Source organism: Lepidochelys kempii, chromosome 5 (assembly GCF_965140285.1).
Source record: "Lepidochelys kempii isolate rLepKem1 chromosome 5, rLepKem1.hap1, whole genome shotgun sequence".
Taxonomy (NCBI): Eukaryota; Metazoa; Chordata; order Testudines; family Cheloniidae; genus Lepidochelys; species Lepidochelys kempii.
Window position 1 is genome coordinate 21,158,919 of NC_136384.1, and position 21,681 is coordinate 21,180,599.

Here is a 21,681-nt window from a genome sequence, read left to right on the forward strand (position 1 = left end):
AATTGTTAATAGGAGTTACACATACAAGTGGATAAACAGTGGAGAACTGCAATCTAAATGTACAATATAATCTACAATTGAAGTTCTGCAGAAGTAATCAGTAACTAGTAAAAACATTACTTTCAAAGTTAAAGCAAAACTTTACAATACCTTCCATCCCTCATAACATCACATGTCCGATTATTAATTTCGTTATCCATTCTATGGCGAGCCTTAAGGGGACAGGAAAAAGGAGTATGTTTACTCTTACATATTTAAATAATTTATCAATTTTAACATTAAGAAAACATTTCTTACGATGTCATCCACTAGGTCTTTGATTGCAGTTATCCCAAGCACCAAGAGCAAAGGCAGTAGTGTTGTATACCACGATAAAGTCGTTATCTGAGGAATTGTCTGTGAATGTGAACAAAGATCAGTGAACAACTTGGTGAGTCACTTTAGTGGCAAAAGGGTCCAACAAATCATCTAGTCTGACCTCCTGTACAGCACAGGCCTCCAGCACCACCCAGCACCTACACGCTAAACCCAACAACAGAAATTAGACCGAAGCATTACAGCCCACTGGAAACTACACTATTATGTGCCACAGGCAGAGAATATGAGGGACTGAGACACCCCTGCCTGTGTCCCCTGAAATGGCATGGAAATGATTATGTGAGTCAGATAATCCTGGCAAGTGACCTGCACCCACATGCTGCAGAGGAAGGAGAAGAGCACCCAAAGTCATGGCCAATCTAACCCAGGGAAGAATTCCTTCCCAGCTCCACATATGGTTACCTGTTAAGACTCTGAGCATGTGAGCAAGATCCACCAGCCAGCCAAGCACCTGAGAGAGAGAATGCTCGGGGCCATCTCAGAGCCCTGGCCCACTGCGCCCAGTGTCCCATCTCCAGCTTCAGATGAAGGAGACCAAAAAGCCTCAGAATACAATCTGGGGAAAGAGATCCCTTCCTGACCCCTGCATGTGGCCAGCTGAAGCCCTGAAGCAAGAGCTTTTAGGAATATGAGACAAACCAGAAATGAGCTCGAGGGATGTTGATCCCTTCCCTCTATATCACATGCAACCCTATCAAACAATGTGCCCAGATCTCTTAAAACCAATTAAGTTGTTTGCAACCACAACTCCTACTTGAAGGCTGTTCCAGAACATTATCCCATGTGATGGTTAGAAACCTTTTTCTAATTTCCATCCTGAACTGGTTCATGGCCAGTTTACACCCATTTGCTTTTGTGCCAACACCTTGCCCTTTAGTTTAAATAGTTCTTCACTCTTCCTGGTGTTTACCCCCCAATGTCTTTACAGAGCAATCATATACATTTTCTCACCCTTCTTTTTTTCCTAGACTACACAAGCCAAGCTCTTCCAGTCTCATCTCATAAGAGAAGCTCTCAATTCCCCATGATCATCCAAATAGCTCTTCTTTGCCCGTTTCAGTTTAAATTAATCTTTCTTGAACATGAGAGACCAGAATTGTACACGGTGTTCCAAGTAAGGTCTTACCAGTGCCTTGTACAACAGAATTAACACTTTTCTATTTCTACTGGAAATGCCTCACCTAATACATCCTAGGATTGTATGTGCCTTTTTCACAGCCACATCACACTGGTGGCTCATAGTCATCCTGTGACTGACCAACACACCTAGGTCTCTCTCCCCCTTTGTCACTTCCAAATGATGAGTCTCCAGCTTGCAGCAGAAATACTTACTAGACCTTGCCCTTTGAACTATTGAATTTCATCCACTTCAGTCTTCAAGGTCATCCAGATCTTCCTATATAATATTCTGATCCTCCTGTGTATTGGTGATGCCTCCCACCTTTGTATCAGCAAACTTCATTAGCACCCTCCTATTTTTTGTGACAAGGTCATTAACAAAAGTATATCCTAAGATTGGTCCCAAGACAGATCTCTGAGGAATTCCACTAGTAACCTTCTTCCAATCTGATAGTTCACCTTTCAGCACAACCTGTTACCTTCTCCTCTTTAGCCTGTTCCTTATCTACCTTACAACTCTTGTGCTAATCCCCATCTTCTCACATTTAACTAACGATTTCCCACGTGATACCATGCCATATGCTTTTACTGAAGTCCAAGGATATTAGAGCTACTGCACTTCCCTTATCTTAAAAGAAAAAAAGGGAGGAAAAAAGGAAAAGTTTTTTCTTCAGAAAAGGTTATTCTGGAACGATCTACTTTTGGTAAACACACATTGCATTACATCCCCTTTATTATTTACTTCTATGAATTTAAATTATTTTTTCCTTCACCATTTGTTCTAAAGCCTTGCATACTACGGAGATCAGATTAACAGGTCTGTAATTGCCCTGATCACTTTCCCCCACCCCATTTCTTAAATACAGGGATGATATTACCATTCTCCAGTCATATGGTACAACCCCCATAAAGGACAGATTTATTAAAAATTCTCAGAACTGGCAGTCTCATATGCCAGTTCTGGAAGAGGAAGTTACTTACCTATAACTCAAGTTCTTTAAGATGTGTGGTCCCTATCTGTGTTCCACGGAGGGCTTATGCATGTGCACCATGCATCCAGAGATGGAGAATTTAAAAGTAGCATCCATGGCTCCGCACATGCTCCCTGACTCACTTCACAGCTTTGTCCAAGGTGATAAAGGGCGGGGTGGACCAACTGTGTCTCCAGTTCTTCTCCACTGCAAATCAACAGATCTGCAGCAGAGGGGAAGGAGGGTGGGGAGCAGAATACAGATAGGGACCACACATCTCAAAGAACCTCCAGTTACAGGTAAGTAACCTCCTCCTCTTCTTCAAGTGATGATCCCTATTGTATTCCACTGAGGGTGACTAGCGAGCAGTCCCTAAATTGGAGGAGGGTACAAGGATGCAGATGGGATAGATGAGTGGAGGACAGCTGCAACAGAGAAGGCATCCATCACTGGGTCCTGCATTAAGGCATAATGCTCAGCAAAGGTGAGAACTGAACTCCACCTGGCCACTTTACTGATATACCGAAGCAATACGTCATGGAGGGAGGCCTGGGTTCTCGTTGAAGGGGCCCACACCCTTGAGGGTGGCTGGAGGCCAGATAATTGATAGAAGAGTGTAATGCAGCTCAAAATCCACTTAGAGATTCGTTGTGTGAAGATTGCCTGCCCCTTAACTCTTTCAGCTATTGCAACAAACAGCTGGGGGATTTCCTGATCGGTTTCATCCTTTTCAGGTAGAAGGCCAATGCCCAATGGACATCGAGGGAGTAGAGTCGCTGTTCCTCTTCCAAGGCGTGTAGCTTCATGAAGAAAACAAGTAAGTGAATGGATTGATTAACGTGAAATTGGGGGATGACCTTTGGCAAAAATTTGAGATGCAGACACAGGGATACTTTATCTTTATGGAAAGTCATGAAAGGAGGGCCCGGTATCATGGGGCCAAATTCACCTACCCTCACTGATGTGACACTAACCAGGAAGGCACATTTCATGGAAAGAAGGGACATTGAACACTATCGCAGCAGTTCAAAGGGTAGTTTCATTAGCACAGATAGGACCAAGTTAAGATCCCATTGAGGAGCGATGGGTTGTACAGGTAGGAAGGTTCTAATGAGGCCCTTCCAAAAACCGAACAGTAAACAGGTAGGTAAAAATGGAAGGTCATTCCACAGCATGGGGAGGGGGTGCTAATTGCTGCTTGGTGGACTTTGAGGAAGCTGTGGGCAAGACCCAATGCCTTCAAGGACAGTAGGTAGTCAAGGAGGAGGGGAATCCCCCCTGCTTCTGGGAAAGTCCTTTGTGTTCCATCCAGGAAGCAAACCGTGTCCACTTGGCTCAGTAACCACATTTCATGGTGTCCTTCCTGCTGCTAGAAAGGATGTTTTGCACGTCTGGTGAACATGGCCACTCTAGAGAAAATGCCTATCCAAAGACCAGGCTTTGAGATGGAGCACCTTTGAATTTGAATTAGGATAGCTGATGCGGCCATTGTGCTGCATCAGGAGATCAGGGACAGCAGGGAGGAAAACTGGGGGATGGGCAGACATATGAAGGCTGGAAAACAAAACTGTCTTGGCTAGTGAAAGGCCATCAGGATGACTGTCACTTTGTCCTGTCTGATCTTGTGAAGCATCTGTGATAAGAGCGGGAAAGGAGAGAAGGCATAATTGAATTGGTCTGATCAGGGGAGGAAGAGGGCATCGCCTGAAGAGTGATGTCCCAGACCCCTTCTGGAGCAAGATGCACAGTGTTTTCTGTTCATTGAGGACATGAAAAGGTCTCTGGTCAGAGTTCCCCATTTGTTGAAGCTGTCCCATGGTACGGTGTCATGAAGTTCCCACTCGTGGTCAACCACAAACTGTCTGCTGAGCAAGTTCGCAATCACATTCAGTGCCCTGGGAGATAGGCTACAGATAAGGTGATCTGTGCACCAGTTCCAAAGGGTGACTGCTTCTAAGCACAGAGCCACCAACCTGGCGCATCCATTTGTTGATGTAGCACACAGTCATGGTATTGTCAGACATCATGAAAATACGATGGGAACAGATGAGCGGGAGAAAGGCCTGGCATGCCTTTGTTACAGCTTAGAACTCCAGAATGTTGATGTGAATCTGGAAACCCAAGAGGTCCATGTTCCCTGTGTGCCATATGTATGTATTCCCCAGCCTAGAAGGGAGGTATCATTGATAATCATCCTGTCCAGGAATGGGGGTAGGAAAGAAACCCCTATGCAGACCTGACAAGGTTCCCTCCATTAGTGGAGGGAGGAGATTACCTTGGGGAAACTGTTTGCCTGAGATCCATGGTGTGATGAGCAGGCAAGTAAACTTTCTGGAGCCACATCTGGAGGCAGCCAGTAAAGTTGAGCAAAGGCGGCGATGTATGTGCACAAGACCACGTGACCCCGGATGGAGAGGCAAGTCCTGGCTGTGACTGAAGGATTGTTGACTACATGAGTTATGAGCTCTTGCAGAGTTTGGCACCTGTCACGTGGTAGGTAGGCTCGAGCCATAACTGAGTTGATGGTGGCCCCTATGAAGTCTAGGCATTGTGTAGGGTTTCAAGTTGACTTTTCGATATGGATACTGACCCTCAGGGGAGAAGGAAGGCCCAACAACAGAGGCTGAGGCCTGAGCTTCTCATCTGGACTGTGCTGCCAGGAGCCAGTCATCGAGATACTGGAATTCTAGGAGCCCTTAATAGCCGATGTGGGCTGCTACCATAGAGAAAACCTTGGTGAAAACTCTGGGAGCTGTGGAGAGTCCAAACGGAAGAACTCTGTATTGGAAATGTTGTGAGTGGACCATAAACCTCAGAAACCATCTGTGGGATGGATGAATGTCTACATGTAAGTAGGCTTCCTACATATTGAGAGCTGTAAATTACATGCCTTTTTCCAATGAGGGGATGATCGCTGCTAGTGCGACCATACAAAACTTTGGCTTTCAGATGAACTGATTGAGGAGATGAAGGTCCAGGATAGGCCTGACCCACCCTTTTTCTTTGGTATCAGGAAGTAAGTGGAATAGAAGCCCCTTCCTTGATATTCAGTAGAGACACATGCTGTTGCTGCTCTCTGTAGTAAGGAGTGCACCTTTTGGGTGAGGATGCTGTCATAAGGAGGGATCAGAGGCGGGGAGGCTGTGGATGAGGTAGCACAATGAACTCAATCACATAGCCATGTTAGAGGACACTTAGCACCCATCTGTCCATTGTTATTGCACTCCAAGGTGTAAAAAAGAAGCGGTAGATGACCCATGAAAGCAGTGACAGGGATTCGAAAAGCATCAGGCAATGTGGTCGGCAGCTCTCTAGTGGTCTTCAGAAATCATTCTTCTCTGATGATTGCCTCTGGAAGGTGAAAGACTGTGAAGGTGGTCCCAGAGGGCACAATCTGTGAGTTTTCTAACATTTTCTCAGTGGTTCATAGGGTCTCTGGAGAAAGAACTGGGTGGTCCTGTAACATTGTGTAGGGGCAGGTGGGCAGTGGAATTGATGCTTTGGTGCAGATGCGTAGATGCCCAAGGAACGCAGAGTAGCTCTGGAATCCTTGAGAGTGTGCAGGGAATCATTGGTTTTTTGGTTAAAAAGATGGGATTAATTGAAAAGGAGGTCTTTGATGGCATTTTGTACCTCCCTGGGGAAACCAGAGGAGCAGAGCCACAATTCCTTGCACATAACTATACCTGTGGCCATGGGCCTCGAGTAGATATCTGCTGCATCCATTGCTAACTGAAGAGTTGTCCTTGCCACCAGTTTACATTCTTCTAGGATAGCCTTAAAAGAGGCCCAGTCTTGCTGTGGTATCTTTTCAGCAAATTCATCCAGTTTACACGTAGTTCAGGAAATCGTACTTGGTGAGCAATACCTAGTAGTTCCTGAACTGAAGGCCCTCTGACAAAAAGACCTTCTGGCCCAACAGGTCCAATCTCTTTCCCACCTTATCGGACAGACTGAAGCGTGGGAGATGTTGCCTGGAATGCTTCGTCACCACCTGGACCATGAGAATTGGGAGATGGGAGAGTGAGAACAGAAACTCAGGCCCTTTAGCAGGCACATAATGCTTCTCAGTTCCCTTTGGGGGTAGGTGTACACCTGGTCAGAATGTGCTAAAATGTCCCAGCTGGCTCAAGTATAGCTTCATTGATAGGCAATGCAACTCTACCCTTCGGGAAAAAAAAGTGCCCATAAGATGAGACCTTTCCACTGTGGAGAAGTCCACTACTCCAACGCCAGTACTGAGTACAGAGAGGGTGCCCTTAACTCTTGGGAGATTGGGCAGAGCACCAGGTGGTGCAGATCTGATGCCGACGAGTGAAGGATGTCCAAGAGCTGACGTTGGGTATCCTACACCTTCTCCAGAGGGATGTAAAGCTCCCCTGCCATCCTCCATAGGAGATCCTGAAACTGGTGGAAGTTATCTGGGGGTGAAGGGGATGCTCAAGCCACTGCCACATCCAGAGAGGAAGACAGAAATCTTTCCTGTCCATCGGTACTATCAGAACTGGGCTGAGTGACTCTTCCTCCATCACCAGTGTCGAGTATCTGCTAGAAGGTGCATGAAATGGGAAAATTGGTGAAGTCTCCCTTGCTGACTATTTGGCTCTTAAAGAGGATAAAGGGGCTAAGGTTCCCAACTGGGCCAGCATGATGGATCCAGTGGGTGTTGTGGTGGACCCCACGGTGTGGGAAACCAATGGCTCTGTGGCGGCTGCAGCAGAAGATACTGCCATGGTATAGATGGCTTCCTGTATTAGTTCTCGTGGTGGTATGGTATGGACTGACCCTGCCCATTATCCGACTCATCTGAAGATAAGAATTAGGAGACGTTTTCCATAGGCGATACTGTTGGCAACAGGGGAAGTATGTAGATCACCAGAATGGGACTTGTGTGGTGTGCCAAATGCAGCATATCCTGAAGGGGAGACACAATATCACTAGAGGTGGAGGGTGTGGACAGGTGTGGGGATGTTGGATCCCCCAGAGCAAACACATCCTGGGGTTCTGGCACTCTCCCTAATCTCCCAAAAGTGAAGGGTACCTTCTCCGTACTTGGTACTGGCATCGGAGCGGTGGACTTCCCCATTATGGAAAAGTCTCTTGTCTTATGGGGGCATGGATGCTGTTGGTGTCGGCAGTTCTGCCCCTGGTACCAGCGGCTCCATCCTCTTGTGAGGCCTTTTCTCATGGTTTATGAGGCTTGGCACGTGTTCCCTCTCTATGATGGGAGCTAGTAGATGGAATGTCCCCATTCTTGGTCTTAGAGGAAGTCTTACCACCATGCTTATGGCTATGCTCCCTTGCCTCTCAACTGCCCCCGGCACAGGATCCATAGCAGTGTTACTGCTGGTGCCAGACTTGGGGTCTATAGCCGGAGGGGCACTCCTGGCTGTCTCAGGCAGATGTACGGGGTCGGGGGTTCCCCAGCCTGGATCCGAATGAGGCCTCATGGCAACTTCCATGAGTTGCTCTGTAGACAGGGAGCCCGACCTTCTAGGGTATGGCTGAAGAAGGACTGGCAGATATTGCATCTGGATGCAATGTGGTTCTCTCCCAAACAGTAGAGACAGCGCTGATGTTCGTCACTGACCGAGAAGGAATGCAGGCAGGAGGCACCCATGTTAAAGCCTGGGGTCTTCGGCAAAGTCCATTATCCATGCACGGGTATAGGGGGAGGAGTATGGAGAAAAAATAAGCTCTCCAAACAACCTATTCTACTCTAAAACTATCACACACTATCTAAAAGCAATAAAAACAGTAAAACTCTAAAACACTGACTATATGCAACTTTGTTTGTGAAAGTGTGTCACTCGCAAGTAGACACTGATCGTTCCGATCCAGACTATGCGGTGACGAGAAGGAACTGGAGACACAGTCCATCTGTCCTGCCCTTTGTCACCTCAGACAAAACCACGAGGTGAGTCAGGGCTCATGAGCGGACCAACCAAAATTCTCTGGCTCTGGACACCCCGTGCACATGCATAAACCCTCAGTGGACTACAATAGGGACCATCACTCAATGATGAACATAAGTTATGCAATTCCCTGATTTGAGCATATTAAGCTCTTTAAAAGGTGTGTTCTTAAATCAGGTTAGCTAATTCAGATTAAAACAGAAGTGAAGGCATGGCAACTCTTAACTTGTATTAGCAGTTCAATATAGTCTATATGGGATCCTGGGAGTGAACACTGGCTTTATGTTGCCATGCCTTCACAACTATTTTAACCCGAGTTAACTATATGAATTAAGAATACACTTTCCCCCCCCCCCCCCGGCAGTGAAGACATAACCTATGAGCTCCAGTCATGGACTAGAACCACATTGTGCTAGGTACTATACAAACTTAAAACAAAAAGGATGGTCCATACCCCAAATTGCTTACAATCTAAGTAACTAGTTGTATTCTAAGCAGGGTACACAAGGCAGAAATATAAATATCAAGCTAAAATGATTAACATGCAAATAAAGTGCATTGCTCCAAGTTCGTATTAAAAGTTCGTGAATTTTAAAAGCCATTAGTCTGGAGTTGTTTATGAAGTCCACTTTAGTTTCATGATAGCAACGTCACAAAAAGCAGTCATATTCAGCTGCATTACTGAGTAACTGAACTTATATTATCTTTATCATAATTGTCTGTATTATGTAATCAATTTTTACCTGTAAAATAAGAAGAACCAGGAAATAGAAGTTGGCCACTCTTTTAAATTGTTCTAGCAAATTCAATGGTAAAAAGGTAATTGCATTGTATTTGTAGGTCTTAATTGCATTCCCCTGTTGAGAAAAAAATTTAAAACAAGTCATTCTAAATAGCAATATATCATGCATACTTTTCCAATCCAATTTGCATTTCATGTAAAATGTTTTACTTTATGGTATCCCTCTCTACAAATGGCCGTGTAAGTTAAGTGTATCATGCAAACCAGTTTAACAAGGATCACTAGTCAAGTCAACCAAAAGGACTGTTGGCTTTAGTGTTATTTCTAAGCTGCCTTTTGTTGCTTTAGCCTTCAACTGACAATGCCTTAAAAGGATTATCTGGAGCAATATGTAAAATCAAGGGATTGGAAATAGGATACTGAGTTTTTATCTAAAGGCAACTCCTTCAAACTGAACCCAGGTCAGTAGTGATAATTGAAAAGTCATTCCTGTCTGATGACTGTGCAATGGTCTAATTACAATCCTAAAAGAAGAGCAGGAAAGGACTAGAACCAGATAGATATCCTACTAGGATCTAGCAAGTCTAGATTATTTGGTCTCTTTCCATGACCACAAGAACAATGGATATCCTTGTCGGTAGTTTTAACTTAGGCCAGATGTACATGTGAAAAATGCGCTAGCTGTACTAGTAAAAGCACAGGTTTTTATACTGGAATACCTAGAACAACAAAGCTTTCCTAATGTTAATGCAATAAAATTACACGTTTGCCAATATAGTTTGTTCCAATCCCAGCCCCATCCTCCCCCTCCAAAAAATTATAAAAGCAGTTTTGATAAAATGTTCCAAGTGTAAACATAATGTTCCTCCTGCGAAGAAATCTACATCAATCCTAATATATAAAGCACAGTTTCGCCCACTATAACAGCATCTACACTAGGGCTTTTACTAGCACAGGTATATCGGGTCAGGAATCACATCTCTTCAAAACCTTGATCAACGTAGCTGTGTCATCAAAAATTTATAGTTTAGACCTGGCCTGAGAAGCTACAGCTGAATGGAAACGGACTCTGAATTACTTACTCAGCCACAAAGACTGTCCCTTCTGAGCAGGACTGAGTTACATAGCGCAAAGCAGGATGGGGAAGCTTGTACTGCCAATGTCAATATTACCCATGTTCCGAGAATAGGGAACTGTACTGATTACAAACCCAACACTTGTAACAAATACTCATCTTTAACTTGAAATGTAACTAAAATGATTAACTAGACTCTGCTATGTTATGATCAAAAGAGTGATAATGAAGAATGGCACCTTTTACTCAACACATCTGTCTTCTGGGTATTCAAATTACAGCTGACTGCTTTTACAGCTGACTGCCTTTTACGTGGCACATGATGGGATATATCACATTAGTAGATTTGCAGGTGAATGAGCCCTAGATGGTGTGGCTGGGACCCATCAGGGGCTCCTTCACCTGTACATCTACTAATGTGATATATGCCATGTGCCAGCAATGCCCCTCGGCCACGTACATTGGCCAAACTGGACAGTCTCTACATAAAAGGATAAATGGACACAAATCAGACATCAGGAATGGTAACATACAAAAGCCAGTAGGAGAACATTTCAATCTCCCTGGGCATTCAACAGATTTAAAAGTAGCCATTCTTCAACAAAAAACCTTCAAAAACATATTCAAAGAGAAACTGCAGACCTACAATTCATTTGAAAACTTAACACCATCAATTTGGGCTTGAATAGGGACTGGAAGTGGCTGGCTCACTACAAAAGCAATGTTCCCTCTTTTGATATTGACACCTCCTCATCAATTATCAGGAGTGGACCACATCCACTCTGACTGAATTGGCCTTCAGCATTGTTTCTCCACTTGTAAGGTAACGCCCTTCTTTTCATGTGCCAATATATATTTATGCCTGTATCTGTAATTTTCACTCCATGCATCTGAACAAGTGTGTTTTTTAACCCACAAAAGCTTATGCACAAATAAATCTGTTAGTCTTTAATGTGCCACCGGACTCCTCGTTGTTTTTGTAGAATAGGTAAGAAAGGTTCCAGTTGCAGAATCTTTATTACTGATGTTCATGCATAAGACAGAAATAACCCAAACTGACTTTCAGATACTGGCAGAGCTTCCAGGGGTGGCAATTAGAAAAAACATTTTATTTGTAAAATAAACAAGTTATTGCCCTGAAAGTAATCCAGGTAGGCCAATGTGAAATTCCATGATATCACTACTGGTCATTTAAGACCAGAACGGCACACAAGCACAACTACTTTACTGTTTATTTTAAAATAATCCTACTGTTTTTAAAAATGTTTTAAACATAGTTTAAGAAAGTTATTAATACATCCATAACATGGTTTGATTTAGAGTGGGGTTACCTAAGCCAACAGGGGGGAGGGATAGCTCAGTGGTTTGAGCATTGGCCTGCTAAACCCAGGGTTGCGAGGTCAATCCCTGAGGGGGCCGTTTAGGGATCTGGGGCAAAAATTGGGGATTGGTCCTGCTTTGAGCACGGGGTTGGACTAGATGACCTCCTGAGGTCCCTTCCAACCCTGATATTCTATGAACAACAAGACGACTCCATTGTACTTAAGCATTTGGAAATAGATAATCATTTATTTTGAAGATGTACCAAATTCTGGCTTGACCAGGATGCTGTCTGCCTAAAGGCTGCCCTTAGTAAAGTACTGAAAATAAAATACTTAAACATTATTTGATTCAAATGTTAGTGAAAGCCATAGTCCAGTGAATAGGATGCAGCTCTGGGATTCAGGAAGTCTGGGTTCTAAACGGCTTTTGACTCACAAGTGTGTACAGCAACTTAGCGCATGGCAAGCCAGACTATAGCACACATCTAGCCATGCACGAACTGACAGGATGGACCCCGCTATGGTGCACTAAAAGGTCCATCATGAACTTTGATGTAGATTCAAAAAGTCTGAGTTGCCACACACCAAATCACCATGTGGACAAGCCCTTAGTCAAATCATTCTGTGCCTCAGTTAATCCGTTCATGGTACTTACCCACCTTTGTAGATTGGAGAGGCATACTAGTACATGTACACTGTTTAATTATTGGAACGTTTTAATCATGAACTAACAAGTGTTCCTCCTGACAAGAAAATTACATCAGTCATTATATATAAAGGAGGACGGCTTACGGCATATTTGCTTTTCTTGAAGCATAGAAATGTTGTTTTCTTAAACTGGGGTTGTTCGTGGAAGTTTCGATCATTTGCCTTAACTTGCCAGCTACAATCTGGGAGGGGAAGAAAAAAGAAAAAGAAAAAAAAAAAAAAAGGAGTGTCACACACGTCAAAATGAATCATAATACTTGACTGCTCCAACGATGGGGAAACAAGTCTAAAAATTTAAGGTTTACCCCCTCGGTATCTTTTAAGGCAACATGCAATGGAAAAAATCAAGTTGGGCCTCTGAACCCTTTTTCTTTTCTGTATTGTTGGTAAAGAGGTCCTCAAAGGATTTTGTAAAAAAGCATTCTGTTTGTTTGTCTATATAAGCAACTGAAATCTAACCTACTCTGGGAGAAAAAAAGTGTGATAAGCAGAAAATTAGGGACATTATGTTACAAGACGTTGGAAACTAAACAACCAAGGGAAAAGATTTTTAATCAGACTATTTTGTTTTGCTTTTGTTACACCCATCTAACTCCAATGCCTAAAGAACAAAAAGAGGGTGTCTCAGAGACTGAGCGATCTTGCCCTTTTAATTAATGTGAAAAAGCTCACAATGCACCTCTGGGACCTCCTAAGAAATCCTCCAACAATACTAAGCAAAGCCAGACTTGACATCCCCAATATTTCTAAGATAAAAAACAAGCAGAATTTAAATGTCCACCCCTTTCTGACCACCTGTCTAGATCTTAGAGAAGGGCCCAATCCCAGTTTCATTAAAAATCCTATACAGTTCATCTTTAAGTCTCTGACTTTCAGCTAGTTCTAACTTTTGCGGAATTGCTAACATAACAACCAAGAGTTTTACAGCAATAAAGTGCAGGTTCAACAATGAAGAAATATTTTTCCTGCTATTGAGTTGCTTTGTGTCCAGCAGAAACTCTGTGTCAAAAAGAAAAAAAAAAGTCCAAGGAGCCTTTTACATCCCAGAGTGGCATTATGCTATGCCAGGGTTTTGCAATCCACATTTTTTTAGGCCTGGACACTCTGGTATGCCTGAGATGCCCAGACCTGAAGAAGAGCTCTGTGTAGCTCAAAAGCTTGTCTCTTTCTCCAAAAGAAGTTAGTCCAATAAAATATTACCTCACCCACCTTGTCTCTGGCATGGAGATGTGAATTTAGAACTGGTCAAGCAGTTCCTGTGAGAAGGGGATTGTCTGGGTTACATGCACTACAAGTACCTCATACAGATGGTTCCTTAGCTTCCCTCCATGCTGCCTTTGCAGTCTAACCAGTCCACTCCTTGCCCCATTGTGTCATTTTGTCCCTTCCCCTTGCTCAACTGCCTCACTCCACCCCTTATATGTTCAGTCCAGTTCTCACACACTCAGTATATTCTAGGCCTTCATGTTCTCTCTATTCACTGTCTAACCCTTTTCCTCCACTATCCTCCAGTTTCCACTCCTGCCCTCAGGCCCATATTGTTGGTACCACTACCTACCTTGCTCCCGGCACCTAAAAATCCAGTCATTTAGGCCCTGCCTAAACTTTGCTCAACTTGTCTAACAGGTTTTAAACTGATTTTCAAACAAACAATTTGCCTGCCCAGTGTGAGTGAGGCCAAGCCAGTATTAGACCATTTTTCTAGATTCTGCACCTGCAACAGTCTCCCTCTACACACAGTCCCACAGACAAGATAATGGCATCTCTGATCAACAATCCTTCTTGCTCGGATACGTGCGTGAGTGTGGAGCAACAAGGGTGCTGAACTATACCCAGTAGCTCTGGGAATCCCACAAGCAGACGCATGGTACAGTAACCTCACTGAACCCTGTCCCACACTATCAGGGAACTCCTGCAGGTCTGCCCCACAGGGTGGGGAAATATATGCTTTTTTAAAGCAGCTTCCTAGTCAATAGTCAGCCAAGTGCAACCTGACTGACCTGTTTCAAATAGAGAAAAGATTGGCAATAATTGCAGGATAGATATACTAGCTTCCAGTCCGTTCTCTTAATCCTTTTTTCTCAAACTACTATCATTGAGACAGAATTATGCACCAGCAATAAATGGGCACCTTATGTTTTGGCCATTCAGCAAAAGATTGGATGTTTTTTCTAAGAGATCTGCTCTAGGAATTACTTTGGGGCAGTTTCGTGGCCTGTATTACACAGGAGGTCGGACTACATGATCACAATAAACCCTACTGTAAGAAAACTGAGGTTCTAAAATAGATTGTATTACTGATCAGCCAAACCAGTTGCAAAAAAAAAAAAAAAAAGTGCAAGCAGACCTGATTACGACAGGCTTGTCCCCTCACATGATTAAAGTGCTGTCCTGAACAGCAATATGTGTTTATGAACACACTTGTCATAAGAAGGTCCACTGACAAGTGTTGACTCTAGTGGTAACCTTGACTGATGCTAATGAAGGAGGACTATGGGTGACTGGACAATGAGGAGAATTCTGAATTAAGTAATAAGTGAGTGAAACCTGGTTGAGGGGAAAGACTTATTATTCAGACTACTTGGAAGGGTTCTTATTTTACACTCTTCATTGAGGAAAAGAAAAGCTGTTAATTAAGGATTCAACTTCTAAGAAAACTAAATGAAAATCCTCTCTATTGAGAAAAAGCAACAAGGATGAGATTTCTGTAGCACTACCTGACAACAGATAACCTCTAGACTAACCTAGTTTGGTACATTCCACAGATTCTGCAAATTAAGCAGAGAGAGTTGACTTTATTAACCAGAGCAAAGGAAACGAAGATGAGCATAGAAAGTCTAGCCAACATGGCCGTAAATATCGCTCTCATGTAAACAAATGCACTTTCGCCTTGTTGAATCTGCAACCAGACTGAAACATCTGCAGCCAAAAGGAAGAAGTATGAACTTCCCCCATTGATCATGGAGCAGGTCCTCAAGGAATCAATTCTGAAGCACTTAGAGGGGAGGAGAGGAAAGTGATCAGGAACAGTCAGCATGGATTCACCAAGGGCAAGTAATGCCTGACTAACCTAATTGCCTTCTATGATGAGATAACTGGCTCTGTAGATGAGGGGAAAGCAGTGGACATGTTATTCCTTAACTTTAGCAAAGCTTTTGATACAGTCTCCCACAGTATTCTTGCCAGCAAGTTGAAGAAGTATGGGCTGGATGAATGAACTATAAGGTGGATAGAAAGCTGGCTAGATCATTGGGCTCAGTGGGTAGTGTTCATTGACTCCATGTGTAGTAGGCAGATGGTATCAAGCGGAGTGCCCCAAGGGTCGGTCCTGGGGCCGGTTTTGTTCAATATCTTCATTAACAATCTGGAGGATGGCGTGGATTGCACCCTCAGCAAGTTTGCAGATGACACTAAACTTGGAGGAGTGGTAGATATGCTGGAGGGTAGGGATAGGATACAGAGGGACCTAGACAAATTGGAGGATTGGGCCAAAAGAAATCTGATGAGGTTCAACAAGGACAAGTGCAGAGTCCTGCACTTAGGACAGAAGAATCCCACTCACAGTTACAGACTAGGGACTGAGTGGCTAGGCAGCAGTTCTGCAGAAAAGGACGTAGGGGTTACAGTGGACGAGAAGCTGGATATGAGTCAACAGTGTGCCCTTGTTACCAAGAAGGCTGACGGCATTTTGGGCTGTATTAGTAGGAGCATTGCCAGCAGATTGAGGGACATGATTATTCCCCTCTATTTGGCATTGGTGAGGCCTCATCTGGAGTACTGTGTCCAGTTTGGGGCCCCACACTACAAGAAGGATGTAGAAAAATTGGAGAGTCCAGCGGAGGGCAACAAAAATGATTAGGGGACTGGAGCACATGATTTATGAGGAGAGGCTGAGGGAACTGGGATTATTTAGAAGAGAAGAATGAGGAGGGATTTGATAGCTGCTTTCAACAACCTGAAAGGGGGTTTCAAAGGGGATGGATCTAGACTGTTCTCAGTGGTACCAGATGACAGAACAAGGAGTAATGGTCTCAAGTTGCAGCGGGGGAGGTTTAGGTTGGACATTAGGAAAAACTTTTTCACTAGGAGCATGCTGAAGCACTGGAATGGGTTACCCTAGGGAGGTGGTGGAATCTCCTTCCTTAGAAGTTTTTAAGATCAGGCTTGACAAAGCCCTGGCTGGGATGATTTAGTTGGGGATTGGTCCTGCTTTGAGTAGGGGGTTGGACTAGATGACCTCCTGAGGTCCCTTCCAGCCTTGATATTCTATGATTCTATGATCATGAAATTACGTTAGCTTTGAAGTTTAAATTATTAAATGCTTGAATTAGATGCCAACATTGCTGACCATGTCGTTGCTGAATGACAAACTAAAGATAGCCAGCAATGTCTAATTTCCAGTGCTGCTAGAAATACCTTCCATATCCTGACACTCAGATGTCAGAATCAGAAACTGCTGCTAGAACACATTCTAGTAGCAAAAGTGGGACAACAGTGCTGATTCATGATTTAGTCTCTAGAGGCCATGAAGAGAAGCATAAAATCCATCAAGAAGACTACTTCAAGATGAAAAATATTTTTGAACTGCTATTTTTAGTTTAAGTCTCCAGCTGGCAGTGACAACTTGTTAAAAGTCATTTAGAAAACTGTTTAGCTCTTGAAACTTAAAGCATGTGCATCTCTCATTTGCACTAGTAGATATTAACACCAGATCTACATGCTTTCTTTGCTTCCATTACATGTAAATTAAATCTTTAATGAGTAGAAATGTTTCAGAAGCAACCTACTTAGTGAAAAAATTAATCCGTGTATTAAATGCTTCTGTTTATTCTCTAGAGGCAGATGTCAAAGCCAACAGTAAAAGACAAACAGACTCTAGCCATTCATCTTGACAATTTTTGTGTCAATCTTCCAGGTACCTGTGTATTACATTTATTATTTCAAACCGTGAGGGCACCCAAAATGTGTCAGGTACTATCCAAAGAACAATCCCTCTCCTTAGAGCACCTGATGTCAGCATCACCCACAACAGTTTGTGGAATTGACCTATCTGCCGCTAACCCAGAAACAAAATTAAATAAAATTGCTAAAAAAAAAACTAGTGGAAGGCTAGCAATAAATCTGAAATCATGTGAAAGGTTCAGGAGTAACAGTCCATCAGTTTGTGAACTTTTCTGAATAAATAGACTGGATCTGATCAAGCTCATATTTGATGACCTCAGATCACAGTGTGAAGCCACTTTACTGGGCCCAAATAGCTGTAGTGGGATCTGATTTTGTAGATGAATGTGGATTAACTTTCTAGTTTCCACTGGTTAACTGCATTTTCTATTAATCTATGTAGATCTACCCAGGGAGAAAGTATTGAGTATATTCTTAAATTTGAAAATAAACTGAACAAATTTAGCAATCTATGCATATCTGGTACACTGAACAATCCTGTGAACCTTTATATTCAATAGTTAGTTCGATACAATTTCTCATACTATTACCTTTCTTAACTGGTTCTCTGCTCTCCTCAGCCTCTCTGTTGATTCGGTTTTGCTCTAATTCAACTGCAGATGGACTCTCCAATTCATCTTCTGTTTCATCATCACTGTAGGGCATTACCTCATCATTCGGCTGAGAGTCCTCATCAAAGGTTGTCTCTGAATCCCTGTCTGAATACATTCTGCCAGCAGTCTGCAAACACTTGATAAAGGCAACCAATTGACAGTTAATATAACAAAAGCATCGAAAGCCTTCTAATCTGTCTCTTCTTAAAATCAGGATTGAAAGCAGCTCTGCTAAGAACTCTTTCAACTGAGTTCAGCCTCCAATTTCAAAGATAGTTTGGAGCCATGGAACAGGATTTCTAATCCAAGACCTTTAGCACCTCTAGATTATCTTTCTGAAATTTTAAGCAGACTAATGTAATGATTATTGTAACTGACATACTAATTCCTTGATATACCCATAAATTCTAGCAAGTATTACAATAGTATTACTAACTTCAGGACCACATAGGTCTTTACAGCTGTTACTATACTGGAGCCCATGTCCTCTCAAAAAGGAGAGATACTACAGATAGAATTCAGATCCTTCTGGTTCAGAAGCACAGGCTCTTACCACTTGAGCTAGAAGAGAATCTTCATTAGCAGTGACTGGTATAGGGACTGAATCAGTTCCAGTTGCATCCATTAGGAGGGCAGTGGGAGAAGCTCACACACAAGTAATTTCTTTCAATAAGATTAAATGAACCTTTATTTTTCATGTAAAAAACCAAATGTGAAGTGTTTAACTACTTCTACAGGATATTTGGACATCATGACTATTGCAATAAAAAAAAACATAGTAAAGACATTCATATTATTGCACTGTAAAATGTAGTATTCTGATGAAGTAATAAAAGTAATGTACTTAGAGTTGATTACAAATATAAATTATTTACATTGAAGGCTTATACTATACACAAGTCTGTTTAAAAAAATCCTCAGCATTGAACACGTTATTGTACCTACATACTCTCATAAGATAAAAGCATAGCTAGCCTTCACCTCTTCCTGAAAGACCCTTTAAAATTTTAAATTCCAACTCCCAAGAGTCAAAATATAAACACAGATTTGTGGTCTCTATTTTCAGAAGAAAAGTTTTTGCAGATTATGGCTTTTGAGAAACAATTCCTTTTAAAATGTTCAAAGATCTGGCCTTCTCTGACTTTTCACAATCCTGGATATGAGCAAGACTTCTAAGAGGAATCATCAGTCTCTTCTACCAAAGTATTTTTAAAGAGCTGAAAATTGTTAATTTTGGAGTATTTTCGGCATCTTGTGAAGGATCATTTTCTATTTTTGGAGTAAGCTCCCCAAGATGCATGTTTCAAAACATTAGGTCATTTTTAAAAAGTACAAGTTTTAAAAATATACTTAAATGGTACAGAAGTGCCTTCATTGAATTATACAATCTGGAGTTAAACTTCATCTTCAAAACATGGAATATAAATTTAATACTATTCTTCCAAGTCATGGTTAAGAAGTTAAAGACTCTGTGTGCCCATTGGCAACTAAACAGGACTAATGGAACCATTTTAAACAAACATGTTTAATAGTCTGTTTGCCTATCCAGATTTGCCCAGCTAACAGATTACAAATCACACTGTAGACAAGTTTGGAAACCTACCCATGAAGCATTTCACAATTATGAGCCATGACATTTGGGAGAAAGAATATGAACAGAAAAACATGAATGATAATTGGGAACTGTACAATATTTTACTGGATGCCCAGAAAGCCTCACCTGAGAAGGAAGGTCACACTGGTTAAAAAAACAATGTGGCTTAGAGAGGAAATAAAAGCAGCAATTTAAAAACAAACAGCAAAAAACCCCACCACATAAACAGAAGAAAGGGGAAGTTGACAGAAATGAATATAAATCAGAAACTAGGAATTGCAGAAAATTGATAAGGGAAGCAAAAGGATGCTTGGCAAAATCTACAGCCAGCAGAGTTAAGTATATTAGGAATAAAAAGAATCTTAATAATGATATTGGCCTATGGAATGGAAATGGTAACAGTCAATAAAAATGCAGAAAGAGGAAAAGGTGTTCAATACATATTTTTCTTTTGTATTTAGGAAAAAGCCAGATGATGCAGTCTTATGTCATGATGAAACACTTTCTATTCCAAAAACAACTCAAGAGGATGTTAAACAGCACCTCCTAAAGTTAGAAATTTTAAAAATCAAGATCAGCATAATCTGTACCCAAGAGTTAACACACACACACACAAGCTGGCCAAGGAGCTCTCGACTGTTCATGTTGATTTTCAAAAAGTCTTGGAACTCTGGGGAAGTTCCAGAAGAAAGCTACTGTTATACCAATATTTTTAAAAGGTAAATGGGAGGAACAGAATACTTATAGGCCTGTCAGCAAGCAAGTCACATCTTAGCAAAATAATGGAACAACTGATATAGGACTTAAAGATTAAAAGGGGGTTAATTGGCTGCTAAATATAACTGTGTTCATGTAGTATACTTAGTGGTTTGTAAGACATTTGATTTGATACCATATGACATTTTGATTAAAAAACTAGAATGATACAAAATTAACATGGCACATATTAAATGGGTTAAAAGCCAGCGAACTGATTGGTCCCATAATGTAATTGTAAGCAGCAACCATCTTTGAGCAGGTATGTTTCTAGTGGGTCCTACAGGGATTGGGTTTTGGCCCTATGCTACATTATTTTTATCAATGACCCAGAAAACCCCCCAAAATCAATGACACAGATTAGGTAAGTAGTAAATAATAAAGAGGACACATCACAGATACACAACAATCTGTATCACTTGGTGAGCTGGGTGCAACCAATATGTATTTCAATACAGCCGAAATGTTAAGTCACACATGTAGGAACAAAGAATGAAGGCCACACTTACAGGAGGGGGAATTATCCTGAAGCAGTGAGTCTCCAAGAACTTGGGTATCATGATGGAGAATTAGCTGTACATGAGCTCCAAGAGCAACACTGTGGCCAAAAGGGCAAATGCAATCTTTAGATATATAAAGAAGGAAATAAGTTGGAGTAAGGAAGTTACATCACCTCTGTGTTTGGCATTGGTGACTGGCATTGGAATACTATGGCCAGTTCTGATGTCTGAATTCAAGAAATGTTGATAATGCATAAGGTAGAGAGAAAAGTCTCTAGAATGCTTGAAAGATAGTTAAACATGCCTCATGATGAAAGATTAAGGTCAACATATTCATTTTAACAAAAAAAAGATTAAGATGTGACTTGATTATAGTTTATATGAATTTTCCTACATGAGGAATAAATATTCAATAATATAAGGCTCTTCAATATAGCAAAGGTATAACAAGATGTAATCCTGGAAAAGATGAAGCTAGACAAATTCAGACCAGAAATAAAGTACTTTTTTTTTTTTTTTTTTTTTTTTTAAAGTGAGCGTAATTAACCATTAGAACAATTTGTCAAGGTTTGTGGAAAATCCTCCTTCACAGGTCAATTTTAAATCAAGATTTTCTAACAGATATGTTCTAGTTCAAACAGGAATTAATTCAAGGAAGTCCTACAGCAGAGGTGGGCAAACTATGGCCCACGGACCACATCCGGCCCGCAGGACCGTTCTGGCCGGCCCCTGAGCTCCTGGCCCAGGAGGCTTGCCCCCGGCCGCTCCCCTGCAGCCACGCAACACAATGCTCTTGGCGGCGGGGCTGCAGAGCCCAGCCTGACCCGGTGCTCTGTGCTGCGCGGCTGCCTGTCCTGGTGCAGCCACGCCGCCAGCCACCGGTGTTCCAGGCAGTGGTAAGGGGGCGGGGAGCAGGGGTGGGGGTTGGATAGAGGGCAGGGGAGTTCAGGGGTGTGGTCAGGGGCATGGATAGGGGTCAGGGCAGTCAGAGGGCTGGGAACAGGGTGGTTGAATGGGGGCAGGGGTCCCGGGGGGCAGTCAGGAAG

At 42.4% G+C, this 21,681-nt stretch overlaps 1 protein-coding gene across 1 annotated transcript in view; it reads right to left on the bottom strand.

Moving 5' to 3' along the window:
• The window catches only part of ATP8B1 (ATPase phospholipid transporting 8B1), a 145,069-nt gene that overhangs the window by 66,451 nt on the left and 56,937 nt on the right, over positions 1-21,681 (bottom strand). Inside the window, exons 2-6 of the mRNA XM_073343620.2 lie at positions 17,723-17,921; positions 12,315-12,412; positions 9,127-9,240; positions 298-396; positions 151-212 (exon numbers count right to left, since the gene is read on the bottom strand). Coding sequence (XP_073199721.1) covers positions 151-212; positions 298-396; positions 9,127-9,240; positions 12,315-12,412; positions 17,723-17,900 — 551 coding nt within the window. The 5' untranslated portion in view covers positions 17,901-17,921. The remainder of the gene's footprint in view (positions 1-150; positions 213-297; positions 397-9,126; positions 9,241-12,314; positions 12,413-17,722; positions 17,922-21,681) is intronic.